Source organism: Dromaius novaehollandiae, chromosome 13 (genome assembly GCF_036370855.1).
Source record: "Dromaius novaehollandiae isolate bDroNov1 chromosome 13, bDroNov1.hap1, whole genome shotgun sequence".
Taxonomy (NCBI): Eukaryota; Metazoa; Chordata; class Aves; order Casuariiformes; family Dromaiidae; genus Dromaius; species Dromaius novaehollandiae.
The window spans coordinates 1,362,684-1,380,272 of record NC_088110.1 but is presented as its reverse complement, the minus strand read 5'-3'; the positions used below and the strand labels follow the sequence as shown (position 1 = coordinate 1,380,272).

General features: G+C 45.9%; 1 protein-coding gene across 4 annotated transcripts in view; it reads right to left on the bottom strand.

The window, feature by feature from the left end:
- Positions 1-2,845: 2,845 nt before the first annotated feature.
- Positions 2,846-17,589, bottom strand: part of ZDHHC1 (zinc finger DHHC-type containing 1) — a 32,564-nt gene continuing 17,820 nt past the window's right edge. For 3 of the 4 annotated variants that reach the window (XM_064519331.1, XM_064519332.1, XM_064519334.1), the window contains 4 exons: positions 13,295-13,380; positions 11,791-11,884; positions 10,286-10,397; positions 2,846-8,799 (listed from right to left, as the gene is read on the bottom strand). In XM_064519331.1, coding sequence (XP_064375401.1) covers positions 8,264-8,799; positions 10,286-10,397; positions 11,791-11,884; positions 13,295-13,380 — 828 coding nt within the window. In that variant the 3' untranslated portion in view covers positions 2,846-8,263. The remainder of the gene's footprint in view (positions 8,800-10,285; positions 10,398-11,790; positions 11,885-13,294; positions 13,381-17,589) is intronic. The other variant, XM_064519333.1, reaches the window with a different exon arrangement.

Below are 17,589 nucleotides of genomic sequence, written 5' to 3'. Positions count from 1 at the left end.
GAGGGTCCCCGCTCTGCAGGTGGGCTGCCTTTGGCAGTGGCAGGGCTGAGCCACTGCACCGAAATGGGTGTCTTTGTATGCCTTTGGAGTTATTCCTGATAGCTCCAAAAAGGAGTCCAGGTAATGCCAGCTGGAGCAGCAGGACAGCAGGAGCCCTGGCAGAGCTTCACAGCCCCAGGCAGCACGATAGTCCAGATTCACAGAGCTGGTGGCAGAGGGGAACTGAGCTGTGGCTGGGCACAGCGGCAGCTCTTCTGCAGGCACTTGCACAGCAACGGCCGTGTAAGTCCTTGGGGGCTGCAAAGCCTAAAGAGAAGAGAGGCAGCACATCTGGAGTGTCCCAGTGAGGGCTCTGCAGGAAAGGGGCACCAGGCCAGGGCTGGCAAAGTGCCTCGCCACCCTCCCATGGGGCTGGGTTGAGCAGGTCAGGTTTCGGTTTCTATGGGCCTGGGTTTGTTGTGCATTTGTTGTCACTGTGACACCCGTGTTGGGACGGGAGCATGTCGAACTGCCTGCGGAAGCCAGGCCTTTGGCTGGCTCCTGCTGCTCCTCATGCAGCCCGGAAAAGGAAGCCCAGGAGGAGGCTGCGACTTGGTCCAGAGCCTGTGGCATAGGCAGGAGCCAAGGAGGATGTTACACAGGTCCTTTGGCATGGGTAGGGGAGGAGCATGGACATGGCTCCGTGCTTAGGCCCCCTGGGACCTTTCCCTTTTTGTGATTTCCAGAAAAGGTCATGATATTTCCAGCCTGTCTGTTGCCCCAGGCACCTACTTAATGAGCTGTTTAACTCCTGTTTTTCTTTGAGAGACACTGAGCCAAAGTAGGCTCATCAGTGCTAGGACCATGCCCAGCTCCCCACCAACAGGATTAGGATCACCTGCATTTCCATCTTCACACAGTCCTGGAGCGCTGTGGCATGCACTTTGGGCATGCAGAGGACTGGGGAACTGCAAGGCAGGAGCTACTTCTGCACTCACCCTCCATCCTCTTTGCCCTCACCTCCCATGGGACTTGGCACCACAGACCTGGCAGGGTTATCTTGTTCCATCGGGGAGTGCAGGAATGAGTTGCTGGCTCTACTGCGTCTGGGGTGGAATGAGGTTATATGGGAACACTGCTTCTATAGTGCAAGTTGCTACAAAACAGAGGGAAGTGTTTCAGAGGTTGTGCAATATGTATATGGTAACCCTGGCAACAGCATGGCCAGGAGGCATTAATATGGCTTAGCTGTGTCTGATGAGCAGTGTGAACTAGGCTGTGCACACCGCGTGTGTGTCTGTGTGCGCATGCGCGCGCGTGCAGAGCGTGCCATAGCCAGAGTGCGCAGAGCCAAGGGGGTCTGTTGCTTGAGCTCGGGGTCTCGGCTGCGATGCACAGCGTGCTGTAGAGGCCTGGGAAAGCACTGCTGTCTAGTAGGGCTGGAGCTTCTTTCTCCTCTGCTTTAGACACAGGGTAAAGGGAGTCCCCCCACTACTGAAGGCAGGCCCTTCGGATGCTCTCAGGATGTGTCAAAAGCAAAACTCAGGAACATACTCACCAAAAAGCACATGGTCAATGCAGCAATCAAAGACATTTCCCAAGGGAAGGGCGCCCTGACTTCAGAGAGAAAACTAGGAAACTAAGCCATGTCCAAAGATGAAACCAAGCAGGAAGTATGTCCCATGCATAGGCTGACAGTACAGAAAGGAACACATTGTAAGGCCTGGCAGAGCAGCTGGCAAGTGGAGAGGGACCATGATTTATAGCCCAGCATTGGAAAGGACTCCAGAAAGCTGTCACCACCCTGAAAATGCACTGCTCATTCTTGATAAAAAAAAATGCATTGTCTCTTGGTGGAAACAGCCAGTCAAAGTGCTGCTGCTGCCTTTTGCTGATGGGAGAGTTCATGTTCTGGCTGTAGATCCTGCCAAAATTGCTTTACCTAGTGCTGGCGAAGGTGCTCAGAGATGCCAAGCCTCAATGTTCCTGCAGAGCTGGGGGTTGGGGGCAGGACACAAAGGCACTAGGAGATCTGCTGTCATCCTACCCAGCTCTCTGCTGATCCTGGGCTGTAGCAAGGGCTTAGCTAGCAGTCATGGCAGTGCTCTGGTGTGCTGGTCAGGACGGCTTCACTCACATGCTGGCCTCTGCAGTGGTATCCAGTTGATAGCACTGGAGTGATGCAACTCCTTCCTTTCGGTTGGTGCCACAGGTCTGTTGTGGAGCTGCCTCACTACCGTGATGGCCATACAGCCTGCAGGAGCAGCAGGAATATCTTCTTCTGCACCTTAACCTGCAGGGGATCAGTATTAGGGTCCCAGAAGGACAGGAACCATGCTAGCCCATGTCAAAGGAGAGAGCCCAGGCTGTGCCTGCCTCTGCTGTGATCATGCTGGAAGGTACCAGTTGCCTGCCATGGAAAACTTCCAAGACTCAGTGGGATACCACACACAGCACCCAGAGCCAGGGCCCTATGGGCACACGGATATGGAAAGGTAGCACCTGCCGGGTACCTCCCAGCATGAAGCAGCTCTCACACCTGAGATGTTGAATGGCACTTGTGAAGGTTCATCCTTGCTGGGATCTGATCTGATGCAGAGACCAGTTCTTCCAGGAGCCCAGGACCACCCCAAATCTGACCATTTCACTCTGGGTGCCCAATATACAGCTTCAACGTTCCTCCTTTAATGTGATTGTGGAAAAACAAAACCCAGCCAAAATCAAACTCTTCTCCACACACAAGATCCTGTGACACTCAGCAGGTCAGAGTCCGTATACAAAACAAGAAGTCCCAGGAGCTCATCCTACTGTGGCCCAGCTCCTTGCTTAGTACCAGACTGTTGTAATTCACAGACAAAGCACTATATATTTTTCAGCCTTTATTTGTTGTCCTCTCCAGCATTTGATGTAGTGGAGCAAGCTAGCAGGGAGGTTTCATGTCACAGCTGAAGGCAGCAGAAGGATGTCTTCACTACCCAGCAAAACTCCTAGATCATGGCCACCAGTGCCTCCTGTGGGCACCTCCTTCGCCTCCAATGAAATGCATGGGCTCCCTCTCCTGCGGGGATGTCTGCAGAACCTGCGCTGCCGGGGAGCACAAGGGGCTCTGCAGTGGCTGTCAGCAGCTCTGGAGGAAGAGATCCTGCTCAGGTATGCGTCTGTGTGCACGGCAGGAGAAGCTGGGGCTTAAGGTGCATTCTCAATCTGACAGATTCCTTGTGGCAGCTGAGTACAAGGTGGAAAGAGAAAGGAAACTAAATGCTGAACCTGAGGGTGAGCCCCACACTCCTGGAGAGAATCCCGTCAGCAAACTGCTAGCAGTGCAGGACATGCACTCCCTTTCCTACTGTACTCATAAGCTGCCACCCTGGGACATCCCAAACCTTTCTCTGAACATCCAAGAGACTCCTTCAGGCCAGGATTACAGTTCCACTTGCCCCCAAAGGACACAGCAACCTTCCTGCAGCAGATGTGCAGCCTGACTGGCCTCCTCCCTGTGGTACTTCTCCTGCCACAGCACAGAAACCAGGCTGCAGTTACATGCCTCCTGGCAAAGGTGGCTGATTCCCTACTCATCAGGAAAGGCAACCCTCTCTAATGTCGACAGAGCCCTACAGAGAAGGGACCACTGTCACCTACATGCACGTTAAGATGCAAACTCAAGCTGGGATATCAGAAGTGCAGGGAGAGCTTCACTTGCCCCAAACACTCTAGAAGCCATCAGCTGGGCAGATAAATGAACTACTGCAAAAAAAAGGAGCAAATTATTTAGCAAAGGGCGTAGAAAATTTTATTGTGGACAGAGCTAATAAAGAGCTCCATACATGACTTCAGGACTGCTTCTGCATGGACAAAGGATAAGAAAACACATGAGGTCTGCTCAGGGGCACCTGCTGGAGAGAAATTACCAATGCTTTCTGGGTGGAGGGACTGCTGGCCTTTGAACATCCTGAGCCCAGCATTAGCTTACAGTTCTCTTGGATGACAGCAGACACGAGGAGAAACAATAGGAAGCATGTTGTCTAACTGGGATCCCGTAGTGAGAAGATGTCATGGTGCCTGCAGATAAGTAGTGCAATGTGTGCTGATCCACAGGCATTGCTCCCCCACACACCAGCATTTCCAAAGGGTTGCACTGCCAGCAGATACAACTGGCTATGGTAGCAAGGCAAGTTGCAGTCTGAACGTGAACTGTGGCATCCCCTCCTGGAAATTTAAACATGCTGACTTCAACAGCTACAGGAGACTTCATTTTTGCTGACCAATGGCTCATATAATTCAATGAAAAGTCAAGGCTCCTCATCTCGGCTCCTCATCCCAGCTCCTTCAAGAGTAAAAAATCAGGCAACAGAAAAGAATGGTAGGAAAGCCCTTTAAAGAAATCTGAGGCCAGTGAACATATCTATACTGCTTTGTCAGACAGTTCCCAAGGACTTCCCTGGGGAGAGCTTGGCCTCGAGGGTACTGTCTAAGGGCCACACAGCTGGCCTTGAGGACACTTAGTTACATCTGCACTGTACACCAATAGGACATTCTTGGGTGTCACTTCTGCCCCATAAATCCTTCAGGTCCAGCAAAGTCATTCTAATGCTTGCCTTGTTTGTGCCACACACAACACCCACACCATGTGGCTTTCCATAAGCTGTACTGCTTGGCTTCTACCATTACCTACCAGCACCTCATGGCAAAAGACAGGGCAAAAGAGGGCAGAGTCTGACCAGGGGCTGAACCTCTACAACACCAGCCCTTCACACTGTTCCTTGACAATCCTTGGCCAAAGGTCAATGAGGCCAGATCATCCCCACAGACTTTACCCTTTTTGCCCACACCAAGCAGAGCAGACCTTCTCTTCATCCCCAAATGCCAGACCAGGACACATCAACATATTCCATTGGCTTCCACATCATCTCAGTGATGTCCGATACAAAGCCTGGGTGTTCTCTTCTTCTGGAATACCTATGCATGCAGTATCAATAAAACTAAGCAGCTCCCCAGGCAAGGTGCAGTCTATGAGAACAAAGCAGAGGATAGCACTTGACTGTGGTGCAGGGGAGAGGAAGGAACTTGGGGGCTCAAGGCTGTTGAGTCAGGAGGCGAAGACAAGTGTTAAGTGTTAATCGTCCTTTCTCTCTCAAAAGAGCTGAGAAAGCTACTGTCTTCCAAGGTACATCCTCTTTAGCTCTTTCTGACAGAAGCTAGGGCTGAGGTGCCAAAGAACAATGACCTGCCACCAGGCCTTTGATCATCTAGATCCTTCCTAAGGCACCTTACAGAGCAAACAGCCTTCCACTCCAAACTGGAATATGGCAAAACTACTTCCTTTCTACAGACCGAGCCAGGGCTCCCAGGGTCCTGAGAAAAACTGGTCTGTGCTCACCCCAAAAGCTCCTTCATTATCCTTGGCCCTGTGATGGCATGATCTGACCTAACATTACGGAGCTCTCATAAAGAACAAACTTTCTTCTGCTCCCCCAAATGGGATTTCAAGACTGCCTGCCTTTGTGGTGAACAACGGAGCTCAACACACTCCTGAAAGGGAGACCCCAACGGAAAAGTTGTTCTTGCAAGCCCAATGGCTTGTAGGCTTGTCCCTGGTCTTCTGCCTCCTGCTAGGTGCTCCCAGACTAGTTTGGGACTAGGAAATTGGCTTTGGAGCTGGTCCAAGGCTGGTCCACAGAACTCTTTTCTCAGGTACATATTTCATACCTATTCTGCAGTCTACACTTATGTATCAGCCCAGCCTTCTGACCTCCACCCATCCCAGACAGAGGGAACAGAGTCCGAAGCTGCTCTCAAGGCTTAGGACAGCTTTCAGGACTTTGTCACTCCCCACCCCATGGAGACATTTAGCTGGAAAACTCAGAACTTTATCTCTCAGAACAGCGCTAGGGTCAGTGTGCCCAAGAGCCTGAGAGAGCAGGATGGGGATCCAGTAATACTGCCCTTGGAGATGGCCTGGCTGCCTCTTTAACTGGAAGGAGCAGGAAGAGCCTGGAAACAGAGATTGTGTAACCAAACCTGCAAAGCTGCTAGATGCTTAAAAACCTCCTTCTGCCAGCTTCCTGGTGTGCTAATCCTGAGCCTAAGAGAGGAAATGGCACCTAATGTGTTAGGTGCCATGCACAACACCTACAAGCTACGGGTAACATGCACATGGATACTGCACCACCTGTGCAAAAGGACTCCTTTACTCCAGTTTCAGTTCTGCAAGAACCATGTGTTTCCAGCAGTAGCTGCAGCATTTTGCCTTCCCCTTGAAGGCAAGGGCTACACTGAAATGACCACTACATGAGCATTCACAAGTTCATGGTTTTGGCCATGTGATCGTGCTGGGGGGCTTCCTAAGGGAGCTGACCCAACTCCTGGCACGGTTTCCAGAGTGCGCAGAGGTTTTCAACATAAGGCAGATGCCCTTGTGCCTCTCTCTGCTGAAGGGAACTCTCCCAAAGAAACTCTGTCCGGGCCAAAAGCCCATCCTATGCAAAAATAATGCTAGCCAAAATGCCATCCTGCTGTGAAAGTATACAGCCAAGTAGTTGGGAGCTCCAAGGGAAGTGGGCTTTGCACAGACCTCTGCGCAGTGCAGAAGCCAGTGTAAGCAGTGGGATGACGGGCAATGGCAGGTCTGGGAAGTGGGCACAGCAGAGCTGGGAGTCAGGCCTGCCAGTCTTATGCTGGCTGTTCCCAGAGGGCAGTTTTCCCCAGATGTCCTGGCCTGCTCTGAACCTTTTCTGATGGATGCTCACAGATTGAGCTACTCCATGCCTAGGCAAGGGGTAGAAAGGCTTAGCATGAGTCACTTAGTACCATGCTTTGTCTTGTCCTTCCCTCCCTGCAAGCATAATAGTATGGAGGAAGGGGTAGACTGAGTCGGCTGTGTCCATGCATCATGGAAAACATTTGGCAAAGTAATTAAAACTTTGTCTGTTTGCTCTTCTCTGCTGGTGCATCTAGGTGTTCATGCACACTAGCTGTGTGCAGCACTGGGGCCTGTTCAGAAATGGTGCAACTGGTAAGCCAGCCACTGCTGGTCAGGGCGACAGCCACGCCAGGGAGGCATGGGCCATACAGGGTCAGTAGCTGCCAAATGACAAATTGTGCCAGGCACATACATGCTGGTGGCAAGGCCCATCAAGACATGCGATTAGCTGGTATCCTGGGCTCTGATGTAGCTGGCTGCTAGGCAGATCAGGGTTCTCTGGCAGCCCTGGCCTCAGGGCTCAGCCAGGAATCTGGAGCAGGGCGTGCTGCCTGGGGAAGCCAAGAGGACCGGGGAAAGCGTAGGCTTTGTAGCGCTGCTTGTCACCATGAGGACAGTGCTGTGATTCTAGGCATTGGCTACATGCCCCAGTGTCTCGTGCATGATTTGTCTGCCAGTACAGACTCCAAGCTTGGCAGTGGGCTTTTGCTGATTTGGCAGCCCAGGAAATGGAAAGATTACAGAACATCAGATTTTCTGATAAGGAAGCTGCACTGTGGGGCACAGCAGGCTGGTGAGAAGGTGCAGTCATATACAAACTACACTGCTTTACAGAGTTCATGCTGGTGGATTTGGCAAAAGTGCTTGAGAGTGCACAGTGGAAAGTGGTATAGGGACAGAGAAATTCTGAGGTTACTCCCTGATCATCTGCTCAGGACCCCCCAGCATGATCCAAAGACTGACTGGGTGTAGGCAGATGGGAAATTTGGTTTTAAGGGTGCCACACAGAGATGTCTTGTTTCTCCCCACACATTCTCTATGAAACGTACTGCAGTATTAGTTTCCAGAGGGCCAGGAGGGTGAAGCCTGTGACTTGGGAAAGCACTTTTCTTTAGCAACATGTCAAGGTACCCACCTCAGGTTTGCCATGCTGATGCCTGTTGCCTTTAGTCAGGCAGCACCAAACGCTTCGCTGCAGTGTGATGACAAGCACAGAGTTTAGGGATCAGTCCCTCAGCACTCTACAGAGTACTTACACTGCAATCCATCATCAGTGACAGCCCTGGGCACATCCCTATCAGAGGGGTCTGTACCCCCTTGACAAGAAGAGGGAAATTGAGCTCAGGGGCACTCCTGGCATAGGAGCAGGCAACAGCGAGAAAAAATGATGCAGTAGGGGTTTTCCTGTCTCTCTGCCAGGTCTGCTGGAAGGGGGACAGCATCCCCCTGGTAAAATAAAGGGACTCTGCTGACTCCAGTGAATAAGATGAGTCACTGGAGTCAAGGTCTTTGAACAGCAACATATGAGTAGAATGAGAACCTCTTTCCTTGTCCCACAAGGTTATGGCTTTGGAAGGCTGATTACTAGGCTGCTGTGGTGTTTGTCCTTATGTCCTTTAAGCATGGATTTTGTCTGCCCATGTATAGCTTGGTGGTGCATTTTCTGTAGTGTGGCTCAGACGTACTCTCACTAGGCTGGGGCTGAGAGACATGAGGTTCTCCACTGCTTTTACTTACAAACACAGCAGGGATCTTAGAGACAAGTTCCAGGTCTTGTTCCATGCTGCTGTCTTGCTGCCAGCTTTTCGTTTTTACCTTGTGCCCAGAATATAGATTCTTCTCCCTGTCACCTCTGGGATTGCCTGTGGACAAGGGAGAGTGTTGAGAACTGCTTGAGCTATTCTTGGAAAGTCTATGAAGGGCTGTGCTCCCAAGGCGGGTCTGAGCCACCGGAATCTCATCCATGGACTCGGCAGACTCTGAGTGATAGTCAGCAGGGGGTCCCGCTGCTTGGATGGGGCCGATGCTGCCAGGGGGAAAAGCAGCTCTCAAAGGGAAAGCTGGCACTAAGAGGTGACGGCTGTGGGAAGATGAGGTGGCTGCAGCTGAGGCCAGGAACTCTGAGGATGGAAAGAAATGGAAAAGAAAGCATCAGAAGAGAGAGAGAGACTTCCCTCAGACCCACACAGACATCAGCAAGCCCAGGAACTTTGATTTGGGTGATCCAGTAGTGTTAAAGGAAAACATTCATATTTATGCAAAATTAGATACGAAAATATAGAGAATTCTGCATTCAGCAGTGTACCCACTCATTTTCCCCTGTTAGGCAAGTTAACTTCCTCCCGGTGCTGGGTTTTCATGACACTTTTCATTTCTGTCTGCCAGCAACCAGAAAGGCAGTCCAGACAGCTGGCCTGGCTATTGATGTATTTGCATGGATGAACTGCTGTACACTGAAGATTACAATAATATCAGGGAAAATAACAGTTATGGCATAACCTGCTCCGTGGAGTTTCCTTCTTGCAATTCAAGCAGACGTCAAGAAGCACACAGGTCTCCTACCTTTTCTGTTTAAAATTTTGGCTAACATAATTATGAGTGTTTTCTTTTATAAAAATACTCCAACCTGTTCTGGATCAGGTACTTGGCTATTTGTTCTTGAGTTCTTCAAGGTCTATTTTAATTTTCATCTTATATTTTACCTCCTGAATCTTCTATCTATTTCTCCTAATTCATTTTTACCCAACTCCTGGCTGTAGAACCATACCAGTTTAGCATTTTGCTTCCTTCTTTTTACTGAGTCAGAAAACTCCTGCCTTCTGTGTTTCTGATACAGTTGCTTAAGTAGCCTAATACTGTTTTTGAATATTTAGTTTTCCCTCTTGCTCTTCTGACTAATTTTTCCTTAAAAAATGAAAGCGATCCTTGGTAAAGCTAGACCTTACCACAATAGTTTTTACCACAACTTCCTCCCCAGGAATATGGGACAAGTATCATTATTGTTTAATTCTGCTGCTACAATAACATCTTGATCAAACTGTCAAGAGTAAGAACAGCCCTCTTCCTCAGCTATTCTAGGACTAAGAGTTCCAAGAAATAACCATTTCAACCAATTTTAGGTTCACAAGTGTTTTGCTTTTTACAAGTTCCTTATGCTCTCTGCTTTGCTTTTCATTTCATTTCCCTTTTCTTTTGCGCCCTCTGTACATGCTCTATTGCCCTCTGGTCTCTCCCTTCATTTGCTCTCCCTTCATTTGCTTCCTGTCAGTTAATTCTCCTGTCACTGCTCTGTCCCTTCTTCCCTGTGTACTCCTCTGTTCACTCTAGCTCCAGTTTCTGGTGGCAGCTCTTGTTTCTTTCCCACCTCTTTTAAAGCTGTAATTCCTCATAAAGAATATGGAGAAGCTGGCATCATACACCCCATCAGCTCTTTACAACACACATGCTTCCAAAGTGAAGTCTATGATATTTCTTAGGTATACCAACAAGAGCTTGTGTTCTTCACTTCTTTATTCTACTTTTTAAAAACATCTTTCTATATATTCCTTCAAATTTCACCTAACTGGAACAGTTATAGAACAGAGGAGCTGACTGGTGCACTCTCACCTGACTGGGGATCTGGGAAAGAGGGCCACGGTCTAGTGTGTGTTTTAGATCTGCTGTCCATTGCTGAGGAAGGAGCTTTATGCATCTTCTTCTTTCTTCTTTTTTTTTGTTGCTGTGAAAGCAAGAAGTCCAGGAGAAGGGAAGTCATTTCATTAGCCCAGAGAAGGGGCACTCAGGTTTTTTAATTGCTATCTCTTTTAACTGCTCCTATTTTTAAAAATAAGCATTAGGTATGACCAAAGCCCAAGAGTATTTTGTAGTTTAAGACTCACAGAATCACAAAATGGTTGAGGTTGGAAGGGTCCTTTAGATATCATCTAGTCTAACCCCCCTGCTCAAGCAGGGTCACCTAGAGCAGGCTACCCTGTCCAGACAGCTTTTGAATATCTCCAAGGATGGGGACTCAACAACCTCTTTGGGCAACCTGGCCAGTGCTCAGTCACCCTCACAGTAAAAAACCTTTTGCTTAAGCTCAGATGGAACTTCCTGTGCTTCAGTTTGTGTCCATTTCCTCTCATGCTGTCACTGGGCACCACTGAGAAGAGTCTGGCCCCGTCCTCTTTACACACTCCCTTCAGATATTTACACACATTGATAAGATCCCCCCTCAGTCTTCTCTTCTCCAGGCTAAACAGTCCCAAAACTGTTGGCTATAAAACCCAAACTAGACTGAGTAGCTATAGAGCAGTGATAGAGAAGAGGTATTTAATGAACACATACATTGCCTGCATACAGAGAATTCTGTGTGTTTGGATGCCTTTAGGCTGTTGTCTCATACATCTGGAGGATATATGAGATACTGCTGGAAAAATGTGTTTGTAGAGTCAAAGTAGAAAAGGGGACTAAAAGTCACATAGCACAGGACATACCAAGAGAGAGATAACTCTTGTCCAAAATATATAGTTGTAAAAGAATTTTCTTACCATTTAGATGACAAGACTTTGATTAATAAGCCTAGAAGAAAGGGAGAGAGCACCACTACCTGCCATTTGATGAAGGTGGGGGGAACAAATTGTGGACATGAACCCCAAGAAAGCAGAAAACTTGACCCTGACAGTTGCTTTATATACTAGGGCTTTGAATCCACACACGCTGTCTTTCCCTGGACAGATGACCTAACCTCCAAATTTGAATGTATAAACTGTTCAGTTTTGCTCTGCAGAAACATACAGCTTGTTATGTCAGTAAAGTAGTATTGATGTACTCATTGAACCGCATTGGAACAGGAAGATATTGTACAGGCCTCATGCATTACAGCTAAGCTGCGAGCTTATGAAGGAACCGCAGAATGCATCTGATGATATGTGTGAGCTAAGACAGGAGAGTCTCTCTTGGATGCAGTGACTGCAGGGGATAGTCATACCTGCACATACATGCTGAGGAATGGAAGCTCCTGTGTATGCAGGAGGTTAGCCCAGACAGACTGCACTGCAGTGAGTGTGCACCCATGCAACTCCATGAAATGGCAGCACTAGAAGTCATGGAATGCAGCGTCTCCCACTTACCTGAGAAGGGATTGCAGACTGAGGAGAAAGGAGGTCAGGAGAAGAGCTCTGCTCAGGATCTGCTTCATCATTGTGGACATAGAGCCTTGAAAAGCTAAAATATATGGCAGATATACAAGATGCTTCCCTAAACACTACTTAACTCCAATGCCCATTCTCTTTGCACATACCCAGCTTCAGTCAGGCTGACTGAAGCCTCTTTTGCTTTGCACAGCATTGCCAGCAAGACTGCAGTATAACTGTTCCTACAGAGCTGTGCCCAAACTGTGATGGGTTTCCTCTCCCCTCCCCAGGGCCAGGAGTTAATAGGCAAGGCTCAATTAAGAGACAAGGATCCTTTTTTACCATGAGTGCTTTCCTAAAGGAAGGCAGTTCATCTGCTGTAAACATTGTGGTTCATGTTTCTTGACTCCCTAAGACTGTGTAATTATAATGAGCTCAATAGTCATTGCACAAATCCACCCCATGTAGGGGTATAAATGCAAAATCAGCATGAAGTCAACCTGAAGATGTTTTTGAGACTGATATCTTTCCCCAGGTGAAAAAAGGGCTTCTAAGTGAGTGTTTTCTATAGTAGACTTTTTCCAGGGAAACAGTCTGAAAGGGTCACAGTCTTTAAGGGACAAAAATAATCTATTCAAGAAAAAGTCTAAGGGGAATGGGAACAGTTTAAGGTCATATTTTTCTGATGCAAAAGCATGCTAGGACATTGTGTTGAGCAGGTCATGTGACCAGCTGTTGAACTGAGGCACAGCAGCAAAAAAGTGCAGGTTTAGGGTAAATTTTAGCTGAACTTTCCTTATATCTTCTTATGTTTTTAACTGAATATGAAGAATATTCTAATACGAGGGTCTGGGTGATAAATAAATTAAACATCATGCTAGACTTCAACTTTAATTTAGACCTGTTGCAAAAAACTAGGAATTGTTAAGGACGTACCCAAATGCTACACTTCCACAGACATGCCTTGCAGAGGCCACCCAGATGACCAGGTATGTACAAACTCTCAAAACTGCAATAGCTGGGTTTTCTGTTTAATTCCAAGGCAATCTCAGATAACCATTCACTGTCATTTCCTACTCAGAAGCTCTCTAAGCCTAATCACAAACTTAACAGGCTTTCACATTTCCCTTTTTGCTCACAAAGCAGACTCAAGGGTGCATCTGTGACAAAGCCTCCCATCTTGATTTTAAGTTGCACTGTAGAAGCCTTGATACAAGCTTAAATGCAGCTCCCAGCTCTATTTGAGGCAGCCTCAGACTAATTTTAAAACAAAACAGTCTAGAGTTTGCTAGGAAATATATTTTCCCAGGGGAGGGAAGGCAAGCACTTCTGCAAGCATTTACCCTCCTGCAGCTCAGAGATTTGAGCGTACCTTCGTCAAAACATTGGTGCTTCTTACCCTCCTAAGTATTTTTGTCTCAGGGGCCATCAATGACTTTGATGATAACTTTCTATTCAGCATGCACGCTGCTGGGAGCCTCCTATCTATAACTTTACTCACTCTTTTCCTGAAGTTACGGCTGGAGAGTCCTCCACCTGAATATCAGGGTCTGTATAGCCAGGGTTACCTGAAAAAAAGTCTGCTTCCTGAAAAAGAGAAGAATTAACATTTTCAGAACAATATGGACACATAGTGGAGGAGATAGATTTGCACTACAGAGATGCTTTCTTCCCCCTTCCTCAGCCACACACCAAGGATTGTCTGCACTTACAACGAGCACAGCTGAAACTCAGCAGAGGAAACTACTGCTTAAGAAGATGGAAAACAAGTCTGAGAGAATTAGAGGTCCCTGATTCATTCAGTCCAGCCAGTATTTCATGTGACTCAACTTACAATCACATCACAGCAGAGTTATGGGAACCAGCTTAACATTTCTTGGAACTACATGCAAAATCTCACTTAAAGGCTTCAATAGTCATACAGTTCAATGATAGGGGTTAAGTATTAAATGCAAAAATCTTTTTCATTCAAAATTGAGGTGACAACAAGAAAGCACACAATGTATAGGAAAAAAGTAAAGTAATTTCTGTTTCTTGTGTGAATCTTGTATGGCTAATAATATCATGCTATTTTTTCAGACAAGAATGCTTTGTCTTACTCGTTTTACTTAGGTATAGATGAATTCAAAGTAATGCTGTCCTGAATTTTAAAATTACATAACTTTGTAAACATATAAGAAGGCTTGATAAGCAAGGCTCCTAAATCCAAGTGTCTGCATTACAGAAAAGGGCTTCCATTTCTCCCTTAAAGCAGTACACTCTTAAGATGGTCGGAGTAACAAATGATGCTGTTTATGAAGCCCAGCTGTCAGAAAGAATAAACCATGCTCCAGAGAACCTTGACACTGGCGTGCTGGTTCACTATACTTTTCCTAGCTGCTCTTAAACTTGAATAATTAGTGATACAATCTCCTCTAAACATTTAGCGCACAATGACTACAAAGACACACATATATTTTGAGGCAGATATTTTTGGTAAAAAAATTGTGTTAAAAACCTTTTTTTGGTAAAGATGGGGAAAATTTTAAAATACAGTTAGCAATTTTAGCTGTTAAGGTCAAACAAACTCAGGGAGACCTATTCTTTAGAAAAGCCTGATCAGCAAGCTTGAGAAAATGAAGTCAAAGTTGGACATCACACAAACAGGTTCCTGAGGGACCCAGGGCCTCTGCAGCTCAACAAATTCATAAACAATGTAGAAAAGGGCAGAACAGTGAGATAAAGTCTGCTGATGATACTCCCTTATGTAAGGCAATAAAAATGAAACCAACTGCAAAGAGTTGCAGAAGATTCTTGTTATGTTGAATTATGGGGTGATAAAACGGCAGATGAAAATCAATATTGCTAAATATAAAGTAATGCACATAGGAAAAGCAGTCTAAACTTTATATAAAAAGCAATGGTCTCTGAACTAGAAAAGAATTCATGGAGTTCACAGTCAGCTGCAGCCAAGAAATCATTTCAGATGATAGGAATGAGAAGGAAAGACATAAAAAACGCAAGCAGAAAATAGTTTCATGCCACTGAATAAATTCATAGGCAGCCTGGACACTGAATACCCTGTACAGTTCCAGTCCCTTCTCCCACAGAAGAACTGGATAAAGGTTTAGAGAAGACTGACATGACTATCAGAGGTACGGAACAGTTTCTGTACAAGCAGCAGCTAATGGGGCAGGGCTTTTCAGCCAGGAGAGGAAAAGCCTCAGGGCAGGTAGGAGTGGTATGAAGAAAGGGAATGGGCAACCACCGTTTACTGTCTCTCGACTACAACATTTAGGTATCATCAAATAAAACAGTCAGGAAATATACTCAAAACAAACAAAAGGAAGGCTACATTTTCTGACCCAGCATGTAATTAAACTGTAGCACTCTCTGCCACAGGATGCTGCAGATTCTAAATGTTACAGGGATTCAAGAAAAAATTAGGAAAGACTGTGGGAGAAACCTGCATGTACAAAGCCATTAGAAGCTCTGTGTTCCAGAAGCCCTGAGACACTATTGCCAAATGCTGGGAGAGTGTTATGGGGAGCACCCATATATTCTGTTCCTGTACTCTTTTTCTTAGCATCCACAATTGGCCACTGTCAGAGGCAGCACACTCTATTCTGATCAACTTTGGCTGCTCTTCTTTACAAACCAGAATAGAAACTTCCAAAATTACCAGTTACTTTTGAAAATCTTGGCACGAATGTCTGGAGTCACTTTACTCATTTAATTGTTGATAAGAGAGTTGCCAAACTGGAAAGACTCCAGGCATGCTAATTTTTGTAACACGCTTGTGCTTTTGTGGTCCTGCAAACAGGTAAAGAAAAGAAAAAGGGGAAAAGCAATTTGCAACTAGTTTGTAAGTACTCGCATCAGATTTGGAGAGAATTGATTTAGCAGTTTTAAACATATGAACTTTCCGAAGTTTCAGGTTTGAAATGAACTCTTTTGGGTTCACTATTATAAGTAGGGTTTACCTGAGTGCAGGATTAATAATCCTCACGAATTTACTGCATGCACTTCAAATGTAACTTGTAACTCATGTCAGGTCATTGCTCATCACTGACTGAAAATGAGGTGTGCGTAAATGTTTGCCTAAGCTCCTTGGAGACCAAATTCTTAGCACTTACATTCAAGCCTCATGCACATGGCATCACAAATGAAGGAGATCAGACACAATCTTGTATTCCTGCAATTATATAGCAGGAGAGATGTAGGTCTTTTCAGAGGAAACTGCACTGTGCCTGAAGTGAGCTGCAGCAGGAGCCATCCTCCTAGGACTGTGACCATTACAGTGCACAGTTAGTGAAAAACATCAGGACTCAGTGTCTATAAACAGGACTGCAGGCCTGGCAATTCAAAGGAGATTAATAAATGATACATCTTGAGAGTTTCATGAATGACTCTTTCCAAGTAAGGAATAAAAGAGCTTTTTAAAATCCATTTTGTCCATTTCAGCCTTGTAAAATATGCATCAGCAAAGCAGCCACATAAAAGAAACTAAACCACGAGGGCTAACTAGCAGAAACAAACGGATAAGTATAAAATACAATGTTCTCTCAGTATTAGAAAAGCTACACTTAGACAGCTACTGCTCACAGTCCCAGGCCCCCTCAGCTCCCACGGAGCCCTCAGCAGCATATCCAACCTCCTTCAACTGTGACAGCAAGATGAAGCTGCCCTTACCAGTTGGGTTGTTAGGATTCCACGCTTGCTCATGCTGCAAATAGCTCGCTCAATTGCTTGCCAAAATCCATTGCCACCTTACAGTTCCTGGCCATGCTCAGTCTCTCTCCCTTCTAAAGGCAAATACCAGCTGTGTCTGCCTTTCTTCCCAAGCTCTATGATTACAGCTTCTGGGGAAATTCAGCTCCCTGCCCAGGGCAGCTGTCCTTCTCATCATCCATTTCGGTGATGGAAAGTACCCTAAAATGCTGTCAAGTTGGAGGAGAGGCAGAATCCACCAGAAAAATGTGATTTTTGGCCCAGGGAAACAGGGTCTGCTGCGAGTGCTGAGGCTGAGAGTGAAGATTAGATTGAACTTGACCAAACATTAGAAGACAGAAACAATATTGAAAATGTGAAGGAAACATAGTAAAATCTGTTTAGCATTTAAAATCAAATCTCACCAACCTGAATTAGTGTCCAAAGCAAGTCAACAACAATAGAATGGCCAGGAAACCCAACACTTATGGTGGAGATATCCATAATATAAAGAAACAGTATCATAAAGTAAATATTATTGCAAAGATAGCCATTAATCAGAATTTCTAGCCTAAGGTACAGAGTAATGCAATGATACACTCTATAGGATATCATCCTATCAGCAACCCTCACTGTATGTCCCAAAATTAGGGTCTATATGGCAATGTCTTTCTAGAGACAAAAGTAACTATAAAAATCTACAGCTGCTGACTAACCAACCCATAAGTTTAATTTGAAACAGGCTCCACTTTGGTAGACATGCTTTATTATGCTTATTCAGATAGTGAAGGAAGTCAGTTTCTAAGGGAATATGTTCCAGCATCATGTGTAGAGGCCTCAACCATATATTTGGTATTATGTTATTTTCAGAGTTATTTTCATAGTATTACTTCCAGATCTTTTTCTTAATTATCTATACAACTTTCAGTAAATTTGGATATTTTTTCAAAAGAATAGATAAATAACTCATAGTGAATGCCCTTTTATTTTCTAAAATGTATTTAAATACCGATCAGTTTAACATATGTATGACGTTTCACTAACAAAACAGAAATGTCTGTTCACAGTGTTCACAACTGAAGAAAAAAACTTCCTGCTTCTCATTTG